Below are 22,596 nucleotides of genomic sequence, written 5' to 3'. Positions count from 1 at the left end.
TGTTCTCTCTGCCGGCACCATTCTTCCCCCAGATTCCTCCAAGGCTCGCTCAGCTTTCATTCAGCTCTGCTCAAATGTCAACTCACGAGATCTTTCCAGGCTACTGTACCCATCGCTTATTTTAGTGTCACTTATGTCTCCGTCTCCAGAATGTAATGCTCCTTTATGACAGGGAATGCCTTTCATCCCTCGCGCCTTGAAAAATGCCTGGCACATAGTAGGCATCTTAAAAATACTTGATTTAAATGGATCTGGGCTGAACGTATCCTGCTTAACTGCAGTACTTGAGTCACCTCATCAAAGCAAGCACACAAACACAAAAGGAAGCACAACCAGATGAGGCCTGCCTGCCGCTCCTGAACCCTTTGGGAGGGCTCGCGGCGGAACCCTGGGAAGCTCCCGCGGCCGGAGCTGGGCCTGAAACTGTTCTTTCGTTTCCTCCTGCGGCCGAGAAGGGTTAACAGGAGAAAATGAGGCGAGTAGGGGCTGACGAGTGGGCCTCAGCTCTACAGCATTCGCCTAAGAATGTATTGTTATCCGTGGCAGCGCCTTGTCTCATTGGATGGCCCTAGGCCTAGTGTGGCCGCGACTCCGAACCGAAAGCCCGGGCGAAGCGCCGGCTTGCAGCCGAGCAGCCATTTTCCGGAGCGGCTCTCCCGGTAACCCCGCCCGGGCGCGTACGCACGAGGGAGGCGGGGCTTTCCGCGAGGGCCTCGCTCCGGAAGCCGCACCCTCCGCGGCGTCCCACCGTCGAGGATTAACAAAACGCCAAACAAGATTTCAACAGTCGGCAGCGAAAGCGCGCACTCGAGCGCCAATGAGAGCGGAAGGAGGGGCGCCGTGCCTGAGGAACACTCCGTATGTCGAACAATGATTGGCTGGAGCCCACCTTTCTTCTTTTTTGCTATTAGATGGACTTGCTGCTCCCGCCCTTCTAATTGGCTTTGGTCTAGGTACTTCTGATTGGTTTCCCCCGGGCGGTGGGAGGCGCGGTTTTGGGGATTGTTCATCATGGATTGGTGAATTTGGGCTCCTTCTCAAGGCGGTGGCCCGTCCCGTCTGCTCTCTGTCCCGTCTCCCGACCCGTACGCGTTTCCCTCAACTCGCGCGCACGAATGGTTAAAAAAAGGGTGTGAGGCTCGAGCCCGCCAGCCAGGCCGCTAGCACCTCGCGCGCGCCCTTAGCGAGGACCCGCACGAGCTGCCCGGCTCTGTGCCTGCGCTGTTTGAAACTGTGGCACCCGTTAGGCTCTTGGGGAGCTACAGTCCCAGCTGGCTCTGGAGCCCGTGCGTGCCGGGGGCGAGTGACCGTCACGAGACGGCTCCTGCCTTTCGCGTCTCTGCAGCGTGGAGACTGGAACCGGCAATTTCAAAGGACGCCACGTTCAATCGCAGCGCTGGCGCGGGCGGAGGCTAAAACACGGGGGTCCTGAGACTGAGGAAAACGCGCCAAGTTCCCCTCGGTGGCGGAGTGCGAAAGACCCTAGCGGTTGAGGCGCTCGGCGAGCGGGGCTGCTGCTTGTTGCGCTCCTGGCTATCCCGGGGCGGGCGCGGATAGGCGCCGCTCCGGGGATGTAGTTGGTGCCGGTGCAAGGCGGGACCGAGCGGCGGTCGGGGTTCCCGCTCTTGGGAGCGGATGGTCACTCCCCCGCGGGGAGGGTGATACGACCAGATTTTCCTGGGGCCGGGGGGACCCGGCGGACTCGGGACAGGGACTCACCTGTCACACCCACACTCAATCGGGTTGGAGTTGCCGGCGTCACTGCCGCGGACCTCGCTTTGGGCCATGACCAGGTAAGGAGGGCCTGGGAGGAGGGGCTGGCGCCCCGGCGCGGGGGCAAGTTCGGCCGGCGCGGGCGAGGAGCTGCCGGGGAGACCCCCGGGACCGTGTTGGCCTCGCACCTTGGTCGAGCTGCCAGCGGGAGCCTTGTGTGCCTCGGGCGGGGCGCCTGTCTTGCAGCCGCCGGGACGCGAGAAGGCAGGTGCGGGCTGGGCGTAAATAGGCCAACTCCGCTGCAAGGGCGCTCGGCGCGGGGGTGTGGGCCGGGAACGCCGCCGCCAGCCTCCCCCGGCCCGGCAGCCTGGTCGCTGCTCGTTCTTCCAGTTTCCTTTCCGTTCCCGAGAGCGGTGAAGGCTGGGGAGAAAGAAACGTTTCCACGCAGGTTGCCCTGTGTCGGTCGGTAATTGCGAAATTTTACCGCGCATTTTCTTTCACTTACACTTTTTCCAGAAGTGTTTAGAACGCCGCGTGTCTTAAACCTTGGCGAAGATGTCCTTGTATATTTTTCTTGAAAAATCAGAATCGAGTCTTGCCATCTCAAAAAGAATTTAAAACTGTTGGGACTAAGTATTCACGCTGTCAACAGATAATGGTCGATTCGTCGTGCTTTCTGCGAAAGTTGATTTAGTTACAGGAGAAATGTTTTGGATGTAACAGCCTCCCCAGTTATAAGGAAAGCCAGGAGCAAGAAATAATAGCACGGAAGATACTGCACCTGGCAAAATGTTACATTCTCGGTGTGAACATTGCTTTGAGGGGCTAGGAGGTTTGGTTTGTTGATTAAGCTGACGATCCGCTATTTCACCTGCCTAATCATTCTTCCCTCCTGTGAAGTCTGGTTACTCTGTCGGTTTGAGATCCAGTTTCTGTCATCCATTAGAATTGGCTCTCGAGAAAAACATTTTATCAGAATCATTAATGCTTGGCGATCCCTAAGAACTTAGCGTAGGTTAGTTTATCATTCAGAAGACAGCGCTTCCTCAGAAGCATTAGGTGAAGCATTAGGTGGATAGGAGAGTAAGTGAAGTTGGAGACAGAATGGAGAGATTGATCAGCTTTTCCAGTTCTTCCTGACTTGGGTCTCAAAAATGGTTTCAGTGCTGAGTTCAGTGTGAATTCCTAGATCAGTGTCAGCCACGTGAAATGCTTATTAAGGATGGAATTTGAGTGAGTTTTGTGTAGTTCATTTTATTACTCTGCATTTTAAATTTGAAACTCGTTGCTGAAGTTTTGGGCTTTAAGTAATTTTATTATGGTAATACTCTAGTTAGATAATTTTTCCTCACATGTCCTGAAAAATAGGACTGATGTAGAAAATATTAATAACTCCTATAAATGTTGCCATATTTTTTCCTGTGAAAATTTTACTTTAAAACAGGGTGGGAAAGTTGCAAATGGCAAAATCTTTTTTCCTACTCAAAGCACTATTTTTGAAATCCAAAGTTTTTTAAAAAGTTTGGGAAAAACGAGTATTGTGATTTCTGGCGCATTAAGAATTGGATTTACACAAAGTGCATCCAACAGTGTTTTGTATCACTGTCTCAACTTTGCATGTGTTTTATTATTGAAAGATAATAAAACCTTACGGTTTTAGGTATAACTTAATACCATCTCTATGCCTTGAATGCAAATTATACTTTAGTAAACTTTTTAGGTACTTTATTTTCATGTATTCATGTTAATAATTAGAAAAGGCATTGGAAGAGAGCACTACTTTGATTTTCCATTCATCCTTTCCATGTACTTGAGAATTAGAGGTGGTAGTGCTCAGTCAGTATTTTCTGAATGAATTATTATAATGAAATATTAAGTTTTTACTGCTTACACTACTGTAGGTCTGCTAAATAGGGTATTTTGTAATGCGACCCTTAATCCATAGCAGACTGATTTTAAAAATTCAGTAGCTTCTATTTTTTGTTCTTTAAGAATAGTGTGGTAAGCTTTTTCATTTAAGCAATAAATATTGAGTGCCTGTTGGCAGGCATTAGGTTTTCAAATATTAATTTCTAATTTGTACCATTCCCTTGGTAAATTTGTTTTCAGAATTGATGATTTTGTTGCCTAAAACAGATAACCGAAAACTAATGAAACTTTTTCTCTGTGATTAACAGATATAACTGATTACAACTTTCCTCTATAAATTAATTATTGACAACTCCTTGGGATTTGAGAAAAAAATGCCTGGTGTCATACCTAGTGAAAGTAACGGACTTTCAAGAGGTAGCCCATCAAAGAAAAACAGACTTTCCTTAAAGTTTTTTCAGAAAAAGGAAACTAAGAGAGCTTTGGATTTCACAGATTCTCAAGAAAATGAAGAAAAAGCTTCTGAATATAGAGCATCTGAAATGTATGTATCTTACATTTCTGTACTTTAACAATTCTACAGTGAAGCAGCAGTGAACTTGGTTGACACCTCCACTCTGTCTTGATAGTCTATAGAGGCACAAAAAAGTTCACTTCATTGTACTTCTTAATAAGTCAAGTCTAGCCGTTTATAGTAGGAACAGCAAAACTGGTGGCTCCCCATGGAGATCACATCCGTAATGTTTAACTCATGAACACTGTGCTCAGCCATTTAGACTAACTTGGAGAAATATTCATAGACGAAAATTGTCTTTCTGAGTTTAAATTTGATTATTTGTCGTGCAAAACATTTGTGTAGGGGTAAAAGGTTATGTATATATGTATATATATTTGGTTCAGAAGACTTGACAGTTATAAGACATTTTAAACTCTGTAGTCATGTAACTAGTCATACCTGTTGGAGGCATACGATTGCAAATTATAGAAATAAGAATAAGTAATGCTATTGATGCAAATAAATTCTTTAGTTACAGAAAATAAATCAGAACAAAGTGAAATACTTTATTCCACCACCAGCAGCTCTAGCTGGAGTCTGTACTGCTTCCCTGTTTAACATATAGTACTCTGCTGGGTGACTAAGGTGGATTTGTTCCCATGTGTTAATTTCCAATAGCTATCAATAACCAGTTGAGGAGATTGTGTGAGAGTGAACCTTTTGTTTATTAGCATTCATACTTCTAAATACTTTGAGGTGCTGGAGTAATAATAGCTAGCAATCATAAAATAAAATACTGGGAGGACCTAGTGGGGTTTTTTTGTTGTTAAAGAAGTAAAAGAATAATAAAGTATTTATTTTTTGAGACGGAGTCTCCTTGTGTTGCCCAGGCTGGTCTTGAACTCCTGGGCTCAAGCAGTCCTCTAAAGTAGCTGGGATTACATCTCAGTGCCACCACACTGACCTTCTGAACATTTTATTTTTAAGTGAGAGATAGCTACATAATTTTTTTTTTTTTTTTTGCCAGCAAGAAGTCATATATAATTCTTTTTTTTTTTTTTTTGAGACAGAGTCTTGCTCTGTCGCCCAGGCTGGAGTGCAGTGGCTGGATCTCAGCTCACTGCAAGCTCCGCCTCCCGGGTTTACGCCATTCTCCTGCCTCAGCCTCCCGAGTAGCTGGGACTACAGGTGTCCGCCACCTCGCCCGGCTAGTTTTTTGTATTTTTTAGTAGAGACGGGGTTTCACCGTGTTAGCCAGGATGGTCTTGATCTCCTGACCTCGTGGTCCGCCCATCTCGGCCTCCCAAAGTTCTGGGATTACAGACTTGAGCCACCGTGCCCGGCCATATAATTCTCTTCATAGACTTTCTTTTCCCTGAATTCTTATTAATATAATCTTACTTAGTTCATCCTCTCCCAAATATTGCCATGGTTAATTTATTCCCAGGTTTCTGTTCAGTTAAACTACTTGATTAAAATGTCAAAGTAAGTAAAACAAATCAGTCTCTCAGTTCCTCAATTTTCTGCTCTGTAAAATAGGATTAACATCCTTTTAAGGGAATTGTTCTGTGGCTTGGTATGTGTAATTTTTAAAAATTTTTATTCTGGGCATATAGCAGTTTTTGAGCCTGTATTTCTTAAAATGTCATCTGAACAAGATTCACATACTTTTCAGATTATACAACTTTTGAGAAAAGACTAAATCTACGGAAGTAATATTTTCACCTTGTTTCTTTAAGATAACTACTTGATTATCTTTCCCCCTTCTATATTTAATAGTGATCAAGTTGTTCCTGCAGCACAGTCTTCACCTATAAACTGTGAGAAGAGAGAAAACTTGTTACCATTTGTGGGACTGAATAATCTTGGCAATACTTGCTATCTTAACAGTATACTTCAGGTAAATTGACAGTTTTGCTATATAACAAAGCTTTAGTAGGCAAAGAATGATGTAACATGTAATGTTTCTGAGTTATTGGAGGACTTTAATGTCCATACTGTCTTTGCCTTTGATTGTAAATGAACCAGAACAGGTTAAAATAATACGTTGCATGTTATTAAACTTGCTTTGGGATAAGAGAAAGTGATAGACTAAATAAAGGTGGGATAGCAAAATTGAGTAGACCTTAAGTGGAAGGTCAAACCTTTAATTTCTTTCTCTGATTGCTGGTGCTACAGTAATACGTATCTTATCCTTTGGAAATAATGTTGGCTTTGTGTTGTGTGTTCTTGTAACCTTAAAGTCTTAGCAATATCTGCCCAGACTCAGTGCTCTGTGCCAATGAGGGAATGCACTGGGCTACTACTGATGAGGTGGAGAACAAATTTTGACACAAAACTTAATCTCAGAATTTTAGGTACTACACATTAAAAGGGCCCTGTAGAAAGCATGATGTTGTTTTAATGATTTTTACGTATATTGTTCAGTGAACACTTAGACTGTCTCACTTTTTATAGGTATTATATTTTTGTCCCGGTTTTAAATCTGGAGTAAAGCACTTATTTAATATTATTTCAAGGAAGAAAGAAGCTCTAAAGGATGAAGCCAATCAAAAAGACAAGGTAAGAAAAGTAACAGAAAATAACGTAAAAAGCAAAAGTAAATTAATGGAAATTTACTTGCCTGGAAACGAAGAGGACTGGGGGAGTGGGTGACAGATTATTTCTCTGTTAACGAACTATTGTCAGGCAATTATTTTTCATTCTTTCAAGGTAGCTAACTAGATAATTCCCTTTTACAGAGTGTTTGCTCCTGTAATCTGTGTATCAGACTTTTGTTACTTGTATACTATACATTATTTTGTACTATAATCGCAATATGTCACACCCATGTATAACCTATTTACCCATTGTGTTTTCAAATTGACTTAAAATTTAAGTAACTACACAGTATTTAAAGAAATCTTTGTCTTCCATAATTAAAAAACCATTGTAAGTCACAAATAGTAATTCAAAAATTCCTCTTAAAATGACAAAAAAGACCAGGCGTGGTGGCTCACGCCTGTAATCCCAGCAGTTTGGGAGGTGAGGGTGGGTGGTGGATCGCTTGAGTGCAAGAGTTTGAGACCAGCCTGGGTAATATAGCAAAACCCTGTCTCTACTAAAGATACGAAAACTAGTAGGGCATGGTGGTGTGAGCCTATAGTTCCAGCTAATTGGGAGGCTGAGGTGGAGGATTGCTTGATCTCAGGAGGTTGAGGCTCCAGTGAGCCGCGATCAAGCCACTGCACTCCAGCCTGGGTGACAGAGACCCTGTCTCAAAAAAATAAAAAATAAGGCTTATTTGTATATCCCTTAAAATTAGTGCTATAATGCAACTTAGAAAACCTAGTATTCTTTTTTTTTGAGACGGAGTCTCGCTCTGTCGCCCAGGCTGGAGTGCTGTGGCCGGATCTCGGCTCACTGTAAGCTCCGCCTCCTGGGATTACGCCATTCTCCTGCCTCAGCCTCCCGAGTAGCTGGGACTACAGGCGCCCGCCGCCTCGCCCGGCTAGTTTGTTTGTATTTTTTAGTAGAGACGGGGTTTCACCGTGTTAGCCAGGATGGTCTCGATCTCCTGACCTCGTGATCCGCCCCTCTCGGCCTCCCAAAGTGCTGGGATTACAGGCTTGAGCCACCGCGCCTGGCCTCGAAAACCTAGTATTCTTAAGTGAGACAAAGACAAAGGGGGAAGGTACTTAATTTGTTGATAAAATTATTGGTTTGTGTGTTTCTTTCTTGACAGGGAAATTGCAAAGAAGATTCTTTGGCAAGTTATGAATTGATATGCAGTTTACAGTCCTTAATCATTTCGGTTGAACAGCTCCAAGCTAGTTTTCTCTTAAATCCAGAGAAATATACTGATGAACTTGCCACTCAGCCAAGGCGACTGCTTAACACACTCAGGTATAGCTTATAATATAATTTTAGGGTTTCAATTTAGCTACTTGTTTATATTCTTGGAGGAGAATGATATGTGAAGAAACAGGAATAAAGGGCAAGGAAAGTAGAAACTGTAGGTCCACAGTCCTTTGTATCTCAGAGGCTCTGAATACTGGAAATTGTTTTCATATGTTTGGTGATAAATTTGTTAGATCTGAATATATTATATGAGGCTTTTTATAGTCATTCATATTTATCTCTAATGTGAATATTCATTCATTCTTCTATAGAAATAGTAATGTATTTAATTATAGAGTACTCCCATATCATGTTGGTGATAAATATTTTACTTATATGCCATATTATCATTGCATCTGAAAATGTCTGAATTTCTAAATGCATGGTCCTAAGGATTTCACATTAGGAATTATAGGACTATATTCAAAATATGTGTAAGAACTGTAAATTCCAAATATTCTATTTTTGTTATATGTGATTAGAGAACTGTTGGCTAACTGGATTAGATTGCTTTTTGGTATTTTCTTAAAAATGAAACTTTACATATAAAATAGCCTTATTCAAATAAAATTATACTAATAGGGCAAGTCTTTAAAACAATTACTTAAGCATTCAGTTTAAAAAGAGAACTAGGTGCAATTTATTGCTATACCTTAATTATGAGGTATTGTAGGCCAGTCACAGCCCACACCTGTAATCTCAGCATTTTGGGAGGCCGAGGTAGGTGAGTCATTTGAGGTCAGGAGGTCAAGACCGGTGTGGCCAACATGGTGAAACCCTGTCCCTACTGAAAATACAAAAATTAGCTGGTCGTGGTGGTTCGCACCTCTAGTCCCAGCTATTCAGGAGACTGAGGCAGGAGAATCGCTTGAACCCGGGAGGAAGAGGTTGCAGTGAGCCAAGATTGCGACACTGCACTCCAGCCTGGGCAACAGAGCGAGACTCTTGTCCCCCCCAAAAAAAAAAAACTATTGTAGTGTGGTGGCCGAGAGCGTGCTGATTTGAATACTGGCTTTTCATCCTAAGTAGTTCTGTGATCTTAGGCAAGTTAATTAACTTCTCTGTGCCTTAGTGCCTATATCTGTAAATAGTGGTGATAATAGTACCTCATAGGGTTATTGTGAAGATAATGTATACATAGGAGATAAAAAACATTTTGACTAAAACCTGGTATATGGTAAGCATTATGTAAGTATTAGTTATTATATTTAGAAGAGGATCAAAGTATTATAATGAAAGTAGGGTACTGTGGCCGGGCGCGATGGCTCAAGCCTGTAATCCCAGCACTTTGGGAGGCCGAGACGGGCGGATCACGAGGTCAGGAGATCGAGACCATCCTGGCTAACACGGTGAAACCCCATCTCTACTAAAAACTACAAAAAACTAGCCGGGCGAGGTGGCGGCGCCTGTAGTCCCAGCTACTCGGGAGGCTGAGGCAGGAGAATGGCGTGAACCCAGGAGGCGGAGCTTGCAGTGAGCTGAGATCCGGCCACAGCACTCCAGCTTGGGTGACAGAGCCAGACTCCGTCTCAAAAAAAAAAAAAAAAAAAAAAAGAAAGTAGGGTACAAGTTACTCTTTTAGTTACAGGTAAGAAATTCCAAATTCCAAATGTCTTGAGATTTAAAAAATGAAATAATTTATGATTTTCCTTACATGAATTAATTTCTATATAGATTTTATGTACTGTATCTTCAAAACTAGAATAGATGAAATGGAAATTTTTATTTATAGGGAACTCAACCCTATGTATGAAGGCTATCTACAGCATGATGCACAGGAAGTATTACAGTGTATTTTGGGAAACATTCAAGAAACATGCCAACTCCTAAAAAAAGAAGAAGTAAAAAATGTGGCAGAATTACCTACTAAGGTAGAAGAAATACCTCATCAGAAAGAGGAAATGAGTGATATTAACAGCATGGAGATGGACGGTATGAGGCATTCTGAAGACTGTAAAGAAAAACTCCCAAAAGGAAATGGGAAAAGAAAAAGTGACACTGAATTTGGTAACATGAAGAAAAAAGTTAAAGTATCCAAGGAACACCAGTCATTGGAAGAGAACCAGAGACAAACTAGATCGAAAAGAAAAGCTACAAGTGATACGTTAGATATTCCTCCTAAAATAATTCCCAAGTACATTTCTGAAAATGAGAGTCCAAGACCCTCACAAAAGAAATCAAGAGTTAAAATAAATTGGTTAAAGTCTGCAACTAAGCAACCCAGCATTCTTTCTAAATTCTGTAGTCTGGGAAAAATAACAACAAACCAAGGAGCCAAAGGACAATCTAAAGAAAATGAATATGATCCTGAAGAGGACTTGGGGAAGTATGAAAGTGATAACACAACTCATGGTTGTGGATTTGAATCTCCAGGAAATACTGTTACACCTGTGAATGTTAATGAAGTTAAACCCATAAACAAAGGTTAGTATAATTCTTAGACTTTGATAGGTAGGAGCATATAATCTCTGACTAAAATTGTTTCAAGAGAAGGAAGTTTAACACTGAATGTGAACTATGGTGTTTTAAGTGCTATGCTTAGGTTAGTGTGTGTGTATATTGTATTACATATGTGTGTGTGTGTTTAATGTCATTAAAGTAATTTTAACTTAGAGCTTATAAAGTAGGGAAGTTTGGCTGGGTATGTTAACTCGCACCTGTAATCCCAGCACTTTGGGAGGCCGAGGCGGGCAGATCATCTGAGGTCAGGAGTTCAAGACCAGCCTGGTCAACATGGTGAAACCCCATCTCTACTAAAAATACAAAAAGTATCCAGGCATGGTAGTGCACGCCTGTAGTCCCAGCTACTCGGGAGGCTGAGGCAGGAGAATTGCCTGAACCCAGGAGGTGGAGCCAAGATTGTGCCACTGCACTCTAGCCTGGGGCGACAGAGCAAGACTCCGTCTCAAAAAAATATATAAAGTAGGGAAGTTCAGTATATTTTAATGTACATTTAAGAATACATTTCCCTTTATGCAATGTTTGACATAAACTGAAGGACATTGCATTTAGTGAAATTTTTAAAGTAGAGACTAAGTACAGTCATGTGTTGCTTAACAACAGGAATATGTTCTGAGAAATGTGCTGTTAATTTAATTGTGCGAATATCACAGTGTACTTACATAACTAGATGCTAGAGTGTACTATATAACTAGCCTATATGGTGTAGACCAGGGGTATCTAATCTTTTGGCTTCCTTGGGCCACAATGGAAGAAGTGTCTTGGGCCACACACAAAATACACTAATGATAGCTGATGAGCTAAAAAGAAAAAAAATCAGAAAAAAGTCTCATAATGTTTTAACAAAGTTTATGAATTTGTTATGGGCTCCTAGGCAACAAACCTGTACAGCATGTAACTACTGAATGCTGTAGGCAACTGTAGCACAATGGTATTTGTGTATCTAAGCATAGATATGTAAACATAGGTACAGTAAAAATCATGGGAATATGTGGTCCATTGTTAAATAATTGAAACGTTGGTAGGTGGTGCATAACTGTAAGTTACACCATACATGAACTAGATTTTTACCTAGTTTTGTCCAGATCTACATATATCAGGGAAAATGTGTAATACTGATATGGTGAATAGTTTTACTGAAAATGTCATTCTTATTCTGGGTTTATTCTATGGAGAGGGTGTCTTTAGGAAGGGAGTTACAATACAACTGACTTTTGTTGTTGTTGTTGTTTTGTTTTTTTGGAGCCAGAGTTTTGTTCTTGTTGCCCAGGCTGGAGTGCAATGGCGTGATCTTGGCTCACTGCAATCTCCACCTCCCGGGTTCAAGCGATTTTCCTGCCTCAGCCTCCCGAGTAGCTGGGATTACAGGCGTGCGCCTCCACACCTGGCTAATTTTGTATTTTTAGTAGAGTCAGGGTTTCTCCATGTTGGTCAGGCTGGTCCTGAACTCCTAACCTCAGGTGATCTGCCCGCCTTAGCCTCCCAAAGTCCTGGGATTACAGGCGTTGAGTCACCGTGTCCGGCCTACAACTGACTTCTTTTAGAGACAGTAGTAATTCATAGTCAAAGTTTTTATCTTTACAGGGACCTTAAATTTCATTAATAGACCTCTAATAAGCTAATAATGCTAATGAGCTGATCTATGAAAATGGAACTGTTATTCATGATATACTTTATTTAAATGGAAAATTGGTTATTTGGACTATAATGAGAAGCTAATCTGTATAGATGTACATTTTCCTATTTTCATTTTAGGTGAGGAACAAATTGGTTTTGAGCTAGTGGAGAAATTATTTCAAGGTCAGCTGGTATTAAGGACGCGTTGCTTGGAATGTGAAAGTTTAACAGAAAGAAGAGAAGATTTTCAAGACATCAGTGTGCCAGTACAAGAAGATGAGCTTTCCAAAGTAGAGGAGAGTTCGGAAAGTAAGCAAAATTGGAGTCTTGTGTGGACCATGATGGAATATTTATAATTCTTTAACAGCACAAAGTCTAATAGACTATAATTAGGGAGGGGAAAAAGCTAGCTTTTAGCGTCTAATGTGACCTTTCTGCTTATCTGGCTTCACTTATACATGGTTAGCATTTGGGAAATCATGACATCTTGATTTTGATATAGAGTGTGTTAGAATGGAAAACTGAAATGCTTTAATAAGTGTACTTTTGGGAACCTGAGTCTTTGAGAGCTACTGAGGTTATTTTTAACACAATAATTGAGCCACTGTTGTGTCTAGTGCATAGCACAAAATATGGAAATACCATAGGAAATAATCATAGACAGGTTTACCTGTCACATACTGAAAGTTGGCAATTAAACGTAAACTATTTTGTCTTATACTGAGGGACGGAGACCAGGCTTATTTTGTTTTTGCTGTCATATTTTTGGGCTGATCAAATATAGATATTTAAAAGATACATATACTGTTGAGGATGCACTTATGAAAGTAGTTTCAGAAGTAAAAAAAATCTAGTTATTTAGGAATGGGTTGGTCAATTGAAATTAAATGCTAATTTTGAACATGAAACTTTGTGGTTTATTTTTGAATGTCTGAGAGAAGTATTTGTGAGTGAAAGGATTCTTTTTCAGTTTCTCCAGAGCCAAAAACAGAAATGAAGACCCTGAGATGGGCAATTTCACAATTTGCTTCAGTAGAAAGGATCGTAGGAGAAGATAAATATTTCTGTGAAAACTGCCATCATTATACTGAAGCTGAACGAAGTCTTTTGTTTGACAAAATGCCTGAAGTTATAACTATTCATTTGAAGTGCTTTGCTGCTAGCGGTTTGGAGTAAGTATTGTAAATAAGAGCTATATGAAGAAAATGAGCTGCTGTAGAAGATAAGTCTTGTTCAAAATGCTGTAATAGTAGGAATAGAAAGTACTCAAAGTAGATCGTAAAGACTGCTTTAGTAAAGTTTTGTTCTCTTATTAACAGTTTCCCTGTAAAAATGAAACAAATGCTTTTGATATGAATACACATTCTATTAAGTATGATGTCTCTTCTTTTTTTTTTTTGGAGACAGGGTCTCATTCCAGTTGTCCAGGCTGGAGTGTAGTGTCACTACCTTAGCTCACTGCAGTCTTGACCTCCCAGGCTCAGGTGATTCTCCCACATCAGCCTCCTGAGTAGCTGGGACTATAGGTGCATGCCACCATGTCCGGCTGATTTTTTGTATTTTTAGTGAGACGGGGTTTCACCATGTTGTCCAGTCTGATCTTGAACTTCTGGACTCAAGCAATCCACCTGCCTTGGCCTCACAAAGTGCTAGGATTACAGTCATGAGCAACCATGCCCGGCCAGTTTCTTTATTCATCTTTTCACATTCATTCCCTCTTAGATGTTAGTAGCAGAATTCAGTAGAGCTGACTAAAGCAGGGAACAAATTTTATATACATCAAGATTTTTTTGAAAGGGCGGGAAAGGCTAAATTCTTCCTAGTTTTAAGATAAACCAGGAAATCAAACTAGTCTTTCCACAGTTTGAAAAAAATGCTAATTGTTTTGGATAGTCTGTTTTTTTTTTCTGATATGTATAATGTCATTGTATGTGTGACTCCTTTGTACATGAGTTGCTTGTTTGAAATTACCATGAGGGCTTCACAGTAGCTCTCTCACACTTCGTTATGTCAGAAGATAACATATAGCCCCTTATTCAGTGGACCTTCCATTTGCTAATAGTAAAAAATAATATTTACTTTCCCAATTTTTGGCAGAGAAAAACTTCACACTAAAAATGACTAAAATGGGCTGGGCGTGGGTGGCTCACACTTGTAATTCCAGCACTTTGGGAGGCCGAGGCGGATGGCTCGCACCCAGGAGTTCAAGACCAGCCTGGGCAACATGACAAAACCCTATCTCTACAAAAAATACACAAACTAGTTTGGTGTGGTGGCGGGCACTTGTGGTCCCAACTACTCAGGAGGCGGAGGAGGAGGAGCCTGAGATCGGAGGATCACTTGAGTCCAGAAGGCTGTGGTGAGCCATGATTGTACCACTGCACTCAGCCTGGGTGACAGACCCTGTCTGAAAAAAAAAACCTAAAATGTAACATTTTCAGTTCAGGTTCAGGCTATTTAAAATACCATTTATTTTCTTACCGCACAAAATTAGGAAAATAAAGGAAAAAATACAATTATTTCCTCCACAGAAATGCCTATTAGAAGTTATTAAGTATTTTTTTGTTTCTGCATATATTACAAACATTATTCAAAGTTGGGGTCTTGTTTTGATTCTGCTTTTCTGATATATGAAGACTGAATATTAAGGGTTCATTCAGATTTTTACTTGGTTTCAGATTGGGGTATAACATTTTGAATTTAAAACGGAACTGCAGGAAACCTTTTCTCTTTTTCCTCCCAAAGGTTTGATTGTTACGGTGGTGGACTTTCCAAGATCAACACTCCTTTATTGACACCTCTTAAATTGTCACTAGAAGAATGGAGCACAAAGCCAACTAACGACAGCTATGGATTGTTTGCGGTTGTGATGCATAGTGGCATTACAATTAGTAGTGGGCATTACACTGCTTCTGTTAAAGTCACTGACCTTAACAGTTTAGAACTAGATAAAGGAAATTTTGTGGTTGACCAAATGTGTGAAATAGGTAAGCCAGAACCATTGAATGAGGAGGAAGCAAGGGGTGTGGATGAGAATTATGATGAAGTGTCGATTAGAGTTGGTGGAAATACACAGCCAAGTAAAGTTTTGAACAAAAAAAATGTAGAAGCTATTGGACTTCTTGGAGGACAAAAGAGCAAAGCAGATTATGAGCTATACAACAAAGCCTCTAATCCCGATAAGGTTGCTAGTACAGCGTTTGCCGAAAATAGAAATTGTGAGACTAACGATACTAATGGGACCCATGAATCTGATAGAAACAAGGAATCCAGTGACCAAACAGGCGTTAATATTAGTGGATTTGAGAACAAAATTTCATATGTAGTGCAAAGCTTAAAGGAGTATGAGGGGAAGTGGTTGCTTTTTGATGATTCTGAAGTCAAAGTTACTGAAGAGAAGGACTTCCTGAATTCTCTTTCCCCTTCTACATCTCCTACTTCTACTCCTTACTTGTTATTTTATAAGAAATTATAGGGTGAGTGTATTTTCCTTGTGTATATATTAAACACACCCACACAAACTTTGGTAAATTGATTATATCAAAGAGTCTTTAGCTTATCTTTTGAAGCTACTGGATATTATTGGTCTCTCTACGTTTTTATATAAATAGTGAAATTTGAATTACTGAAAACCATGTTAATTTTTAGAATTCATTTTCCTCAGTAGAGACTAGTGATGCATTAGCTTCTGGGAACAAACTTGTATCGGTTCTTAAATTATCCAAAATGGAAGCATTTAAACACTTGGATTTACACCAATCTTTTGTGTTTGCTTTTTAAAATAAAGTGCTCGTATTTGTATTCTCCATATTTTGGAGTAATTATCTACATGATGTTTATAGTTCCTGTGGTTTTTTACCCAAGAAGCAGAATCTCATTCAGTACATTTAGTTTTATAAGAGTCATGAAGCGAAATCCTTGGGCTATGTCAGAGGCACAAAGTCTAGAATGTGTGTATTAACAATAGTGTACATTTTGTGCCTTGATTCACTTAGAAAAGTATCTCAGAAAACCTGGACAGTTGCCCTTCTATCTTCACAAGAATTTTATATGTATTTATGAAGATGATTCTGTACTCTAGTATAATCTTTTTGGGCATGGACTAATTTGTATCTCTTTAACTCATATTCTGCACGATCTGTATATAGTATATCAAACTTAGAGGTGTGACCTTAAATTTAACTTTTTTTAAAAACTGGGAGGTCAATAAAATTTAAACTGCTTAACTATGTATATGAATATTTGAATTTTTTACTTGTATATTTTTATAAATACAGCTGAATTTTCTTAAAGAGAACTAAGTGTGTATATATATATGTATATATATATGAGAGAATAAGCATGCATAATCAGTACCTTTATTACGGAATACTTTCTGACAGTGCAGAAGAAGAGTTTTTCAAAGAGGAGAAATTGTGCTTAGTCCATCCAAGCTGTCATACTTAAAAGAGGTTTATAATGAAATTTATTACATCTAATTGTCCTTTAAAGTAGACATGATTTAATGGAATCCAGAACTGGAAAAGTTAAGATGATGCTTTGGGCACACATAAAAACTTGGTTAAAATTTCATTTTAAACTAGTATACTGAATTGGTAACATTCTTGGTACTAAAGAGTTTTTCCTAGAAATGATTCTAAATATATAAATGCTATTGGGATAACACTATAATACCCCATTTCAACAAGGAGTACCTTCTCAACTAAAAAATCACAGTAGGCTGGGTGCGGTGGTTCACGCCTGTAATCCCAGCACTTTGGGAGGCTGAGGCAGGTGGATCATGAGGTCAGGAGATTGAGACTATCCTAGTTAACACATGAAACCCCATTTCTACTAAAAATACAAAAAATTAGCTGGGTGTGGTGGTGGGTGCCTGTAGTCCCAGCTACTGGGGCGGCTGAGGCAGGAGAATGGCATGAACCCAGGAGGCGGAGCTTGCAGTGAGCCGGGATCAGGGATCATGCCACTGCACTCCAGCCTGGGCAACAGAGCAAAACTCCATCTCAAAAAAACAAACACACACACAGTTACATAATGTCTTACATTCTTCCATAGGATGATGAGATGATAATAAAATCATGGTTCTCCCCACCTTTCAGAATCACTGATGGAAATCCTTAAAACAGTCCCTAGTACTACCTGTAAGTTTTGAATGGAATGGGTCTAGGATAGACACTGGGCCTCTAATACTCTACAGCCAGTGTTAAGAACTAATATAAATTCCTGATGTGGGAAAGTTACATTTTAAGAAAAATGAAGTTTGTAAGAAGGAAGTATTTAGTATATGAATGTTTAAGAGGAAGCCTCTGTTCTAAAGGATGTCAAAATAATTGGTTTTGCACGATAATCATCATACAAATCATAAAGTCTTTGATATTGTTACTGAGATTTGTGAGATTTTTGTCCAAACGCTTACATAAATGTAACCTAATGAGAAGTGACCCTTCAGGGGTTCCTTATTCTCTCCTTTATGTTTATACCTATCACTGTCCCCCAGAGAAGAAGGGAAAATGTCACTCGGACGGGAGGGATTTCCATTCTTGACTCCTTACCTTTCCTTACTGTTCATTTGGCTCCTCAAATTTATATGCCCTTCTGACTCAGATTTGGTCTAATGAGGTTGACTCATCTGAAAAATCTCAGTCTTTGAATTGGTGTAGATAAAAGGAATTTGAGATGATACTGCCCATTAAAGTTACATGGAGTGTGGGCTATCAACATCACTTAGGCTCTCAGAAGTAGATATTTTTTGAGTATAGTATTTTCAATATATAGTACATTGACTATAGAATGAAGGCAATACAACCAGTTTTTTTTTTTCTTTTTTTTTGAGACGGAGTCTAGCTCTGTCGCCCAGTCTGGAGTGCAGTGGTGCGATCTCAGCTCACTGCAAGCTCTGCCTCCCAGGTTCATGCCATTCTCTTGCCTCAGCCTCCCAAGTAGCTGGGACTGTAGGCTCCCGCCACACGCCTGGCTAATTTTTCGTATTTTTAGTAGAGACGGGGTTTCACCATGTTAGCCACGGTGGTCTCCATCTCCTGCCTCGGTCTCCCAAAGTGCTGGGTTTTTGTTTTTGACTTAAGAGCCTTGCTCTGTCGTCCAGGCTGAAATGCAGTGGTGCAATCTTGGCTTACTGCAACCTCTGCCTTCTAGGTTCCAGTGATTCTATTGCCTCAGCCACCCAAGTAGTTTGGATTACAGGCATGTCCCACCATGCCTGGCTAATTTTTGTATTTTTAGTAGAGATGGGGTTTTGCCATATTGGCCAGGCTGTTCTCAAACTCCTGGCCTCATGATCTGCCCGCCCCTGCCTCCCAGAGGGCTGGGATTATAGGTAGGCCTGAGCCACTGTGCCAAGCCAATCTGGTGATGAAGTCTCACTGCTGTCCAGACTAGAGTGCAGTGGCTTGATCTCCGCTCACTGCAACCTCTGCCGCCTGGGTTCAAGTGATTCTCCTGCCTCAGCCTCCCAAGTAGCTGGGATTATAGGCTCCTGCCACCGTGCCTGGCTAATTTTTGTATTTTTAGTAGAGACGGGGTTTCACCATCTTGGTCAGGCTGGTCTTGAACTCCTGACCTCGTGATCCACCCACCTCGGCCTCCAAAAGTGTTGGGATTACAGGTGTGAGCCACTGGGCCCGGATCTGGTCAGTTCTTAAGTGATTCATGTAACTGGTCAGTAGAAGAAAAGGATTATAAATGATGCCATTCTGTAAGCTGCACTACTACCCAGAAAACATTGTTCTAAACTGTTATGGAAATCATTACTATGCATTGTTTTGGAAACACTTGCCAAGAAATTAAAAATGTTACTTCTCAAATTTTTTTTCTGTATGACTTTTTCATATAATTTTAGATGAATTAAAGCACCTAATTTTAGTTTTTATATGCTTCTAAACTCTACAAGTGTCAGAAAATATATGATTTCTCTCAAACCCCAGCTGTGTTACCTTCATGGTGCTACAAGATAGCTTTAAGCAGATTCTAATTTACTGGTTTTCATCGTCAAAAACTGATGGCTGGCTTTAATTTGAAACAGAGGAATCATTCATTTTAGTTGCCAAGAATCATGAAGTTCATACTACTATCATTGGTATAATAAGATTTAATCGTAAAGTCAAGCTGTTGTCACTGGTATTAGTTATCCCAGTATTTAAATTATTTTACACAAAGGTTTTACTAAGTAAAGTTCTGTAGTTCTAAATTCCGTTTTTGGGAATGTAAATGGAAAATAACTTTGAAACAGTTACCAAACTCATTTATTTAATTTGGGGCTATCTATGATTTTTATTTTGCTAGGTTTGGAACTAGTTCTTGAGTCAACCCTTTAGTTGTTCTCTGCAATTGTCAATAAATAAAAATTTTGAAGTCCCACTCAGTAAAACTAGTGTAAACATTCACATATTTAATAGTACCTTTAAAATAAGCATTACTACATTTAAAATGGTTCCAAAATGAATCTATAAATGGTAATATAAATTAAAAAATATGAACTTAAAGTAAATAAATTTAACGTTAGCTATGGTATAAATAATGGTAAATGTATAGTGTACCTTTGAGTCATTAAAATGTCTTAAAAGACAACAGCTTGTTACCAGAACATTAGAAACCATAGCCATGATTCTCAAGCGTTAACAATCTACATGTGATATTTTCTTGGCCACTGCAGAATAATAATTTCCAGAATTCCATTCCATGTTGTTTTCCAATAGATCTTTTCAAACTCGATGTTGAATACATGGCTCTTTGCAGATGAATAAAACAAGTGCATTCAGTTTAGAGATCCATTTTGCGAAGGCTCATTCGACTGAAGGAATCTCTGGGGAAAAAAATGAGAGGACATAGTTACAAGAAAACAATTTTTGCATATACCTTTAAAATGTCTTACATGCTTTTTTCTGCCAGTTACCTCAAAGTTTTGCCACCATTTCTTGCTAACTTCCAAGTTGGATACTCATCCTACATACTCTGCCTTACATATTTTGGCTTATACATTTAGCTATAGAGTGTATTACAGTCACCACTTACTGGTCTTTTGTATTCGTTTGTCCAGTTGATGCTGCAGATATTGTAATAAACAAGACAAGGACTTAAGGGATAATGGGAGAGATTTCAGGAAAAGATTTGGGGTTTTTACATGGCAAAAGGCAGGTGTTTATTAAATTTTAAGTCTCAAACCAGCTGTTCTCAAACTTTGTCTCAGGTCCTTTTTACACTCTTCAAAATTATTGAGAACCCAGGAATCTTTTATGTGGGCTATATATGGATGTTTATCATATTAGAAATTAAAACTAAGAACATCTTAAGTTATTATTAAAATAACCCATTACATGTATACTATAAATAGCATTGCTTATTAAAAATGATTTGCAAGAAGCTTTAGGAGAGTGGTACTCATGTAAGAGTGTGGCTTAATGCCTATGGTCTCACATCTGCTTCTATAGTCAGTCTTTTCCAATGTCACATCTCAATCTAGAAATCTCCACTGTACCCTTACAAGAGAATAAGTGAGAAAAGGCTAATATTTGGCATTAATATGAAATTAGTTTTGACTTAGGGAAATTCCTGAAAGGGTCTTAGGGACTCCCCTCTCATGGGTCCAGGATCCCTACTGCAAATATTCCTGATTTTGTAAACAAGCAAAATTAAAAATTCAAACGCTAAAGAAAAATTTAAAACAAATTCTAACAAAGAGTGAAGGGAACAATACTCTTGGAATACTCTTAACATATTTTCTATTATCAGTTGGTTTCTTTTGCTGATCCTTCCAGCCATTAAGGTTAAGCCATGAGGCTTAATATCTCCAGGAAAGGAAAAGGCCAAGTACAAAGATCAATCACACTGGCTTCAAATCTCAAAGCTTACTTTGAAGGGAAACAGCAGTCTTGAAAGCTAGATACTGTTCATCAAGAAAAAGTTTTTTCTAAATTCCACAAAACTGCCTACAAATATTAAGAACTAAAGCTTGGAGGATTGGCCAAAAAGTAGAGGAAGGCAAAACTCGGATATTGTAAGGCAAAGTTTTGGTCAGGAAGAATACAGTCTTTCCATGGAAAGGAATTTCCATGGAGATCTGAAGGAACTGAGATGAGGATTAGGCCTATCTCAGGGACCCAGCACCCTGGCTCTCTGGGATCTCTGGCCTGGTGGGTATAAGACTGGGAGAGGGGGAGTGGAAGCAGCAAGAAGGAAAAACTTCCAAAAAGACTGAAGGGGAAACCAAAAGTGGAGAAGACTAGTATGTTTCCCATTGGGAATTTTGAGAGGAAACCATCTTCAATACTTGTATGTAAATTTGATTTCACAATGCAAGAAAGTTTGCAGTTGTTGTGTCCTTTCCAGAATTCCGGTGCTATAAAGTGAAATGTCAGGCACTGTCCTAGGAACTTCACATCTGTAATGTCATTTAATCTCCACAACAACCTCTTTAAGTTCTGTCTCATTATACAGAGAAGAAATCTAAAAAAATTATCTGCTTAAATAACAGAACTAGGATTTAGTTGTAGAAAAATCCAAGTTAATGACAGGACTTCGTGTGGTGTCCTGGTTAATATGAATACCAACTTTTTGATTCTCAAGTTATTTACCTTGTAGAATGATTGTAGATGATACAGGTTGAATATCCCTAATCCAAAATTCTGAAATGTTCCAATATCAGAAACTTTTTAAGCACTGACATGATGCTCAAAGGAAATGCTCACTGGAGCATTTCAGATTTTTGGATTAGGGATACTCAACCAGTAAGTGTAACACGAATATTCCAAAATCTGAAACCCCAAACACTTCTGGTCCCAAGCTTTTTGGATAACAGATGCTCAAGCTGTAAAAAGACTTATACTAGTTGAACATGTTAGGTTTCAGAGGAGAATATCTAAAACCACTTAAAAATAAGCATACCTGTGGCAGGTGACAGGCAATACTGCCTTGTATAACTGAGGGATCTTTCTGTTGATCAGTGGCTGTAGGGCCTCTTTAAGGCGATGATAATTTCTCTCCAGTTCCCTTTGATACTCCTTTTGATCTGGCCCAATTAAGCTCTTATTTTTTCTTAAGGCATCTTCACACCTAGGAAAAACAGGATGTTATCAAGAAATTACTTCTGGCATAGTTTGTGTGTTTAATGCCATACACACATACACATATATACATACATATGTGGGCTTAATGGACACAACATACATACATATGTGGGCCTAATCACACACACACACACACACACACACAAAATATAGACCAGGCATGGTGGCTCGCGGCTGTAATCCCAGCACTTTGGGAGGTCAAGGCAGGACCACTTAAGCCCAGGAGTTCTGAGACCAACCTGAGACCAACATGGCAAAACCTCGTCTCTACAAAAAAATGCAAAACTTAGCCAGGCATGGTAGTGCACTCTTGTAGTCCCAGCTATTTATGAGGCTGAGGTGGGAGGACGCTTGAGCCCAGGAAGTGGAGAGTGCAGTGAGCTGAGACTGTACCACTGCACTCCAGCCTGGGCAACAGAGTGGGACTCTCTCAAACTGTGTGTGTGTGCGTGTGTGCGCGCGCTGAGATTGTACCACTGCACT

The 22,596-nt window shown here is 40.0% G+C and overlaps 2 protein-coding genes across 10 annotated transcripts in view; one reads left to right on the top strand and one right to left on the bottom strand.

Moving 5' to 3' along the window:
- Positions 1–687: 687 nt before the first annotated feature.
- USP1 (ubiquitin specific peptidase 1) lies at positions 688–16,327 on the top strand. Of its 3 annotated transcripts, XM_011941091.1 has the most exons (10): positions 688–862; positions 3,274–3,279; positions 3,898–4,126; positions 5,858–5,978; positions 6,536–6,640; positions 7,803–7,963; positions 9,690–10,381; positions 12,173–12,343; positions 13,005–13,206; positions 14,780–16,327. In XM_011941091.1, exons 3-10 carry the CDS (start codon positions 3,957–3,959, stop codon positions 15,507–15,509), a joined length of 2,352 nt encoding a protein of 783 aa, XP_011796481.1. In that variant the 5' UTR covers positions 688–862; positions 3,274–3,279; positions 3,898–3,956; the 3' UTR covers positions 15,510–16,327. The 3 variants fall into 3 exon arrangements, with proteins under 3 accessions (XP_011796481.1, XP_011796473.1, XP_011796465.1); XM_011941083.1 differs by lacking the exon at positions 3,274–3,279 and having other exon boundaries at positions 689–953; positions 3,891–4,126; positions 14,780–16,271; XM_011941075.1 differs by lacking the exons at positions 688–862; positions 3,274–3,279 and adding an exon at positions 1,004–1,793 and having other exon boundaries at positions 3,891–4,126; positions 14,780–16,271.
- A 2,797-nt stretch (positions 16,328–19,124) lies between these two features.
- The window catches only part of DOCK7 (dedicator of cytokinesis 7), a 220,635-nt gene continuing 217,163 nt past the window's right edge, over positions 19,125–22,596 (bottom strand). For 4 of the 7 annotated variants that reach the window (XM_011941023.1, XM_011941032.1, XM_011941041.1 and 1 more), the window contains 2 exons: positions 21,932–22,099; positions 19,125–19,853 (listed from right to left, as the gene is read on the bottom strand). In XM_011941023.1, the coding sequence (XP_011796413.1) occupies positions 19,811–19,853; positions 21,932–22,099 (211 nt within the window). In that variant the 3' untranslated portion in view covers positions 19,125–19,810. The remainder of the gene's footprint in view (positions 19,854–21,931; positions 22,100–22,596) is intronic. The other 3 variants (XM_011941056.1, XM_011941018.1, XM_011941062.1) reach the window with 1 other exon arrangement.

Source organism: Colobus angolensis, unplaced genomic scaffold (genome assembly GCF_000951035.1).
Source record: "Colobus angolensis palliatus isolate OR3802 unplaced genomic scaffold, Cang.pa_1.0 Scaffold102, whole genome shotgun sequence".
Classification (NCBI taxonomy): Eukaryota; Metazoa; Chordata; class Mammalia; order Primates; family Cercopithecidae; genus Colobus; species Colobus angolensis.
Note: the sequence above shows the minus strand (reverse complement) of the source record. Positions and strands in the feature narration are given on the sequence as shown.

Excerpts from the sequence above, each read along its gene's own strand:
- USP1 (XM_011941091.1), top strand. The coding sequence starts at position 3,957 with ATGCCTGGTGTCATACCTAGTGAAAGTAACGGACTTTCAAGAGGTAGC. Across the intron at positions 4,127-5,857 it reads GAATATAGAGCATCTGAAAT|TGATCAAGTTGTTCCTGCAG; the intron begins GTATGTATCTTA and ends TATATTTAATAG. Across the intron at positions 5,979-6,535 it reads ATCTTAACAGTATACTTCAG|GTATTATATTTTTGTCCCGG; the intron begins GTAAATTGACAG and ends CACTTTTTATAG.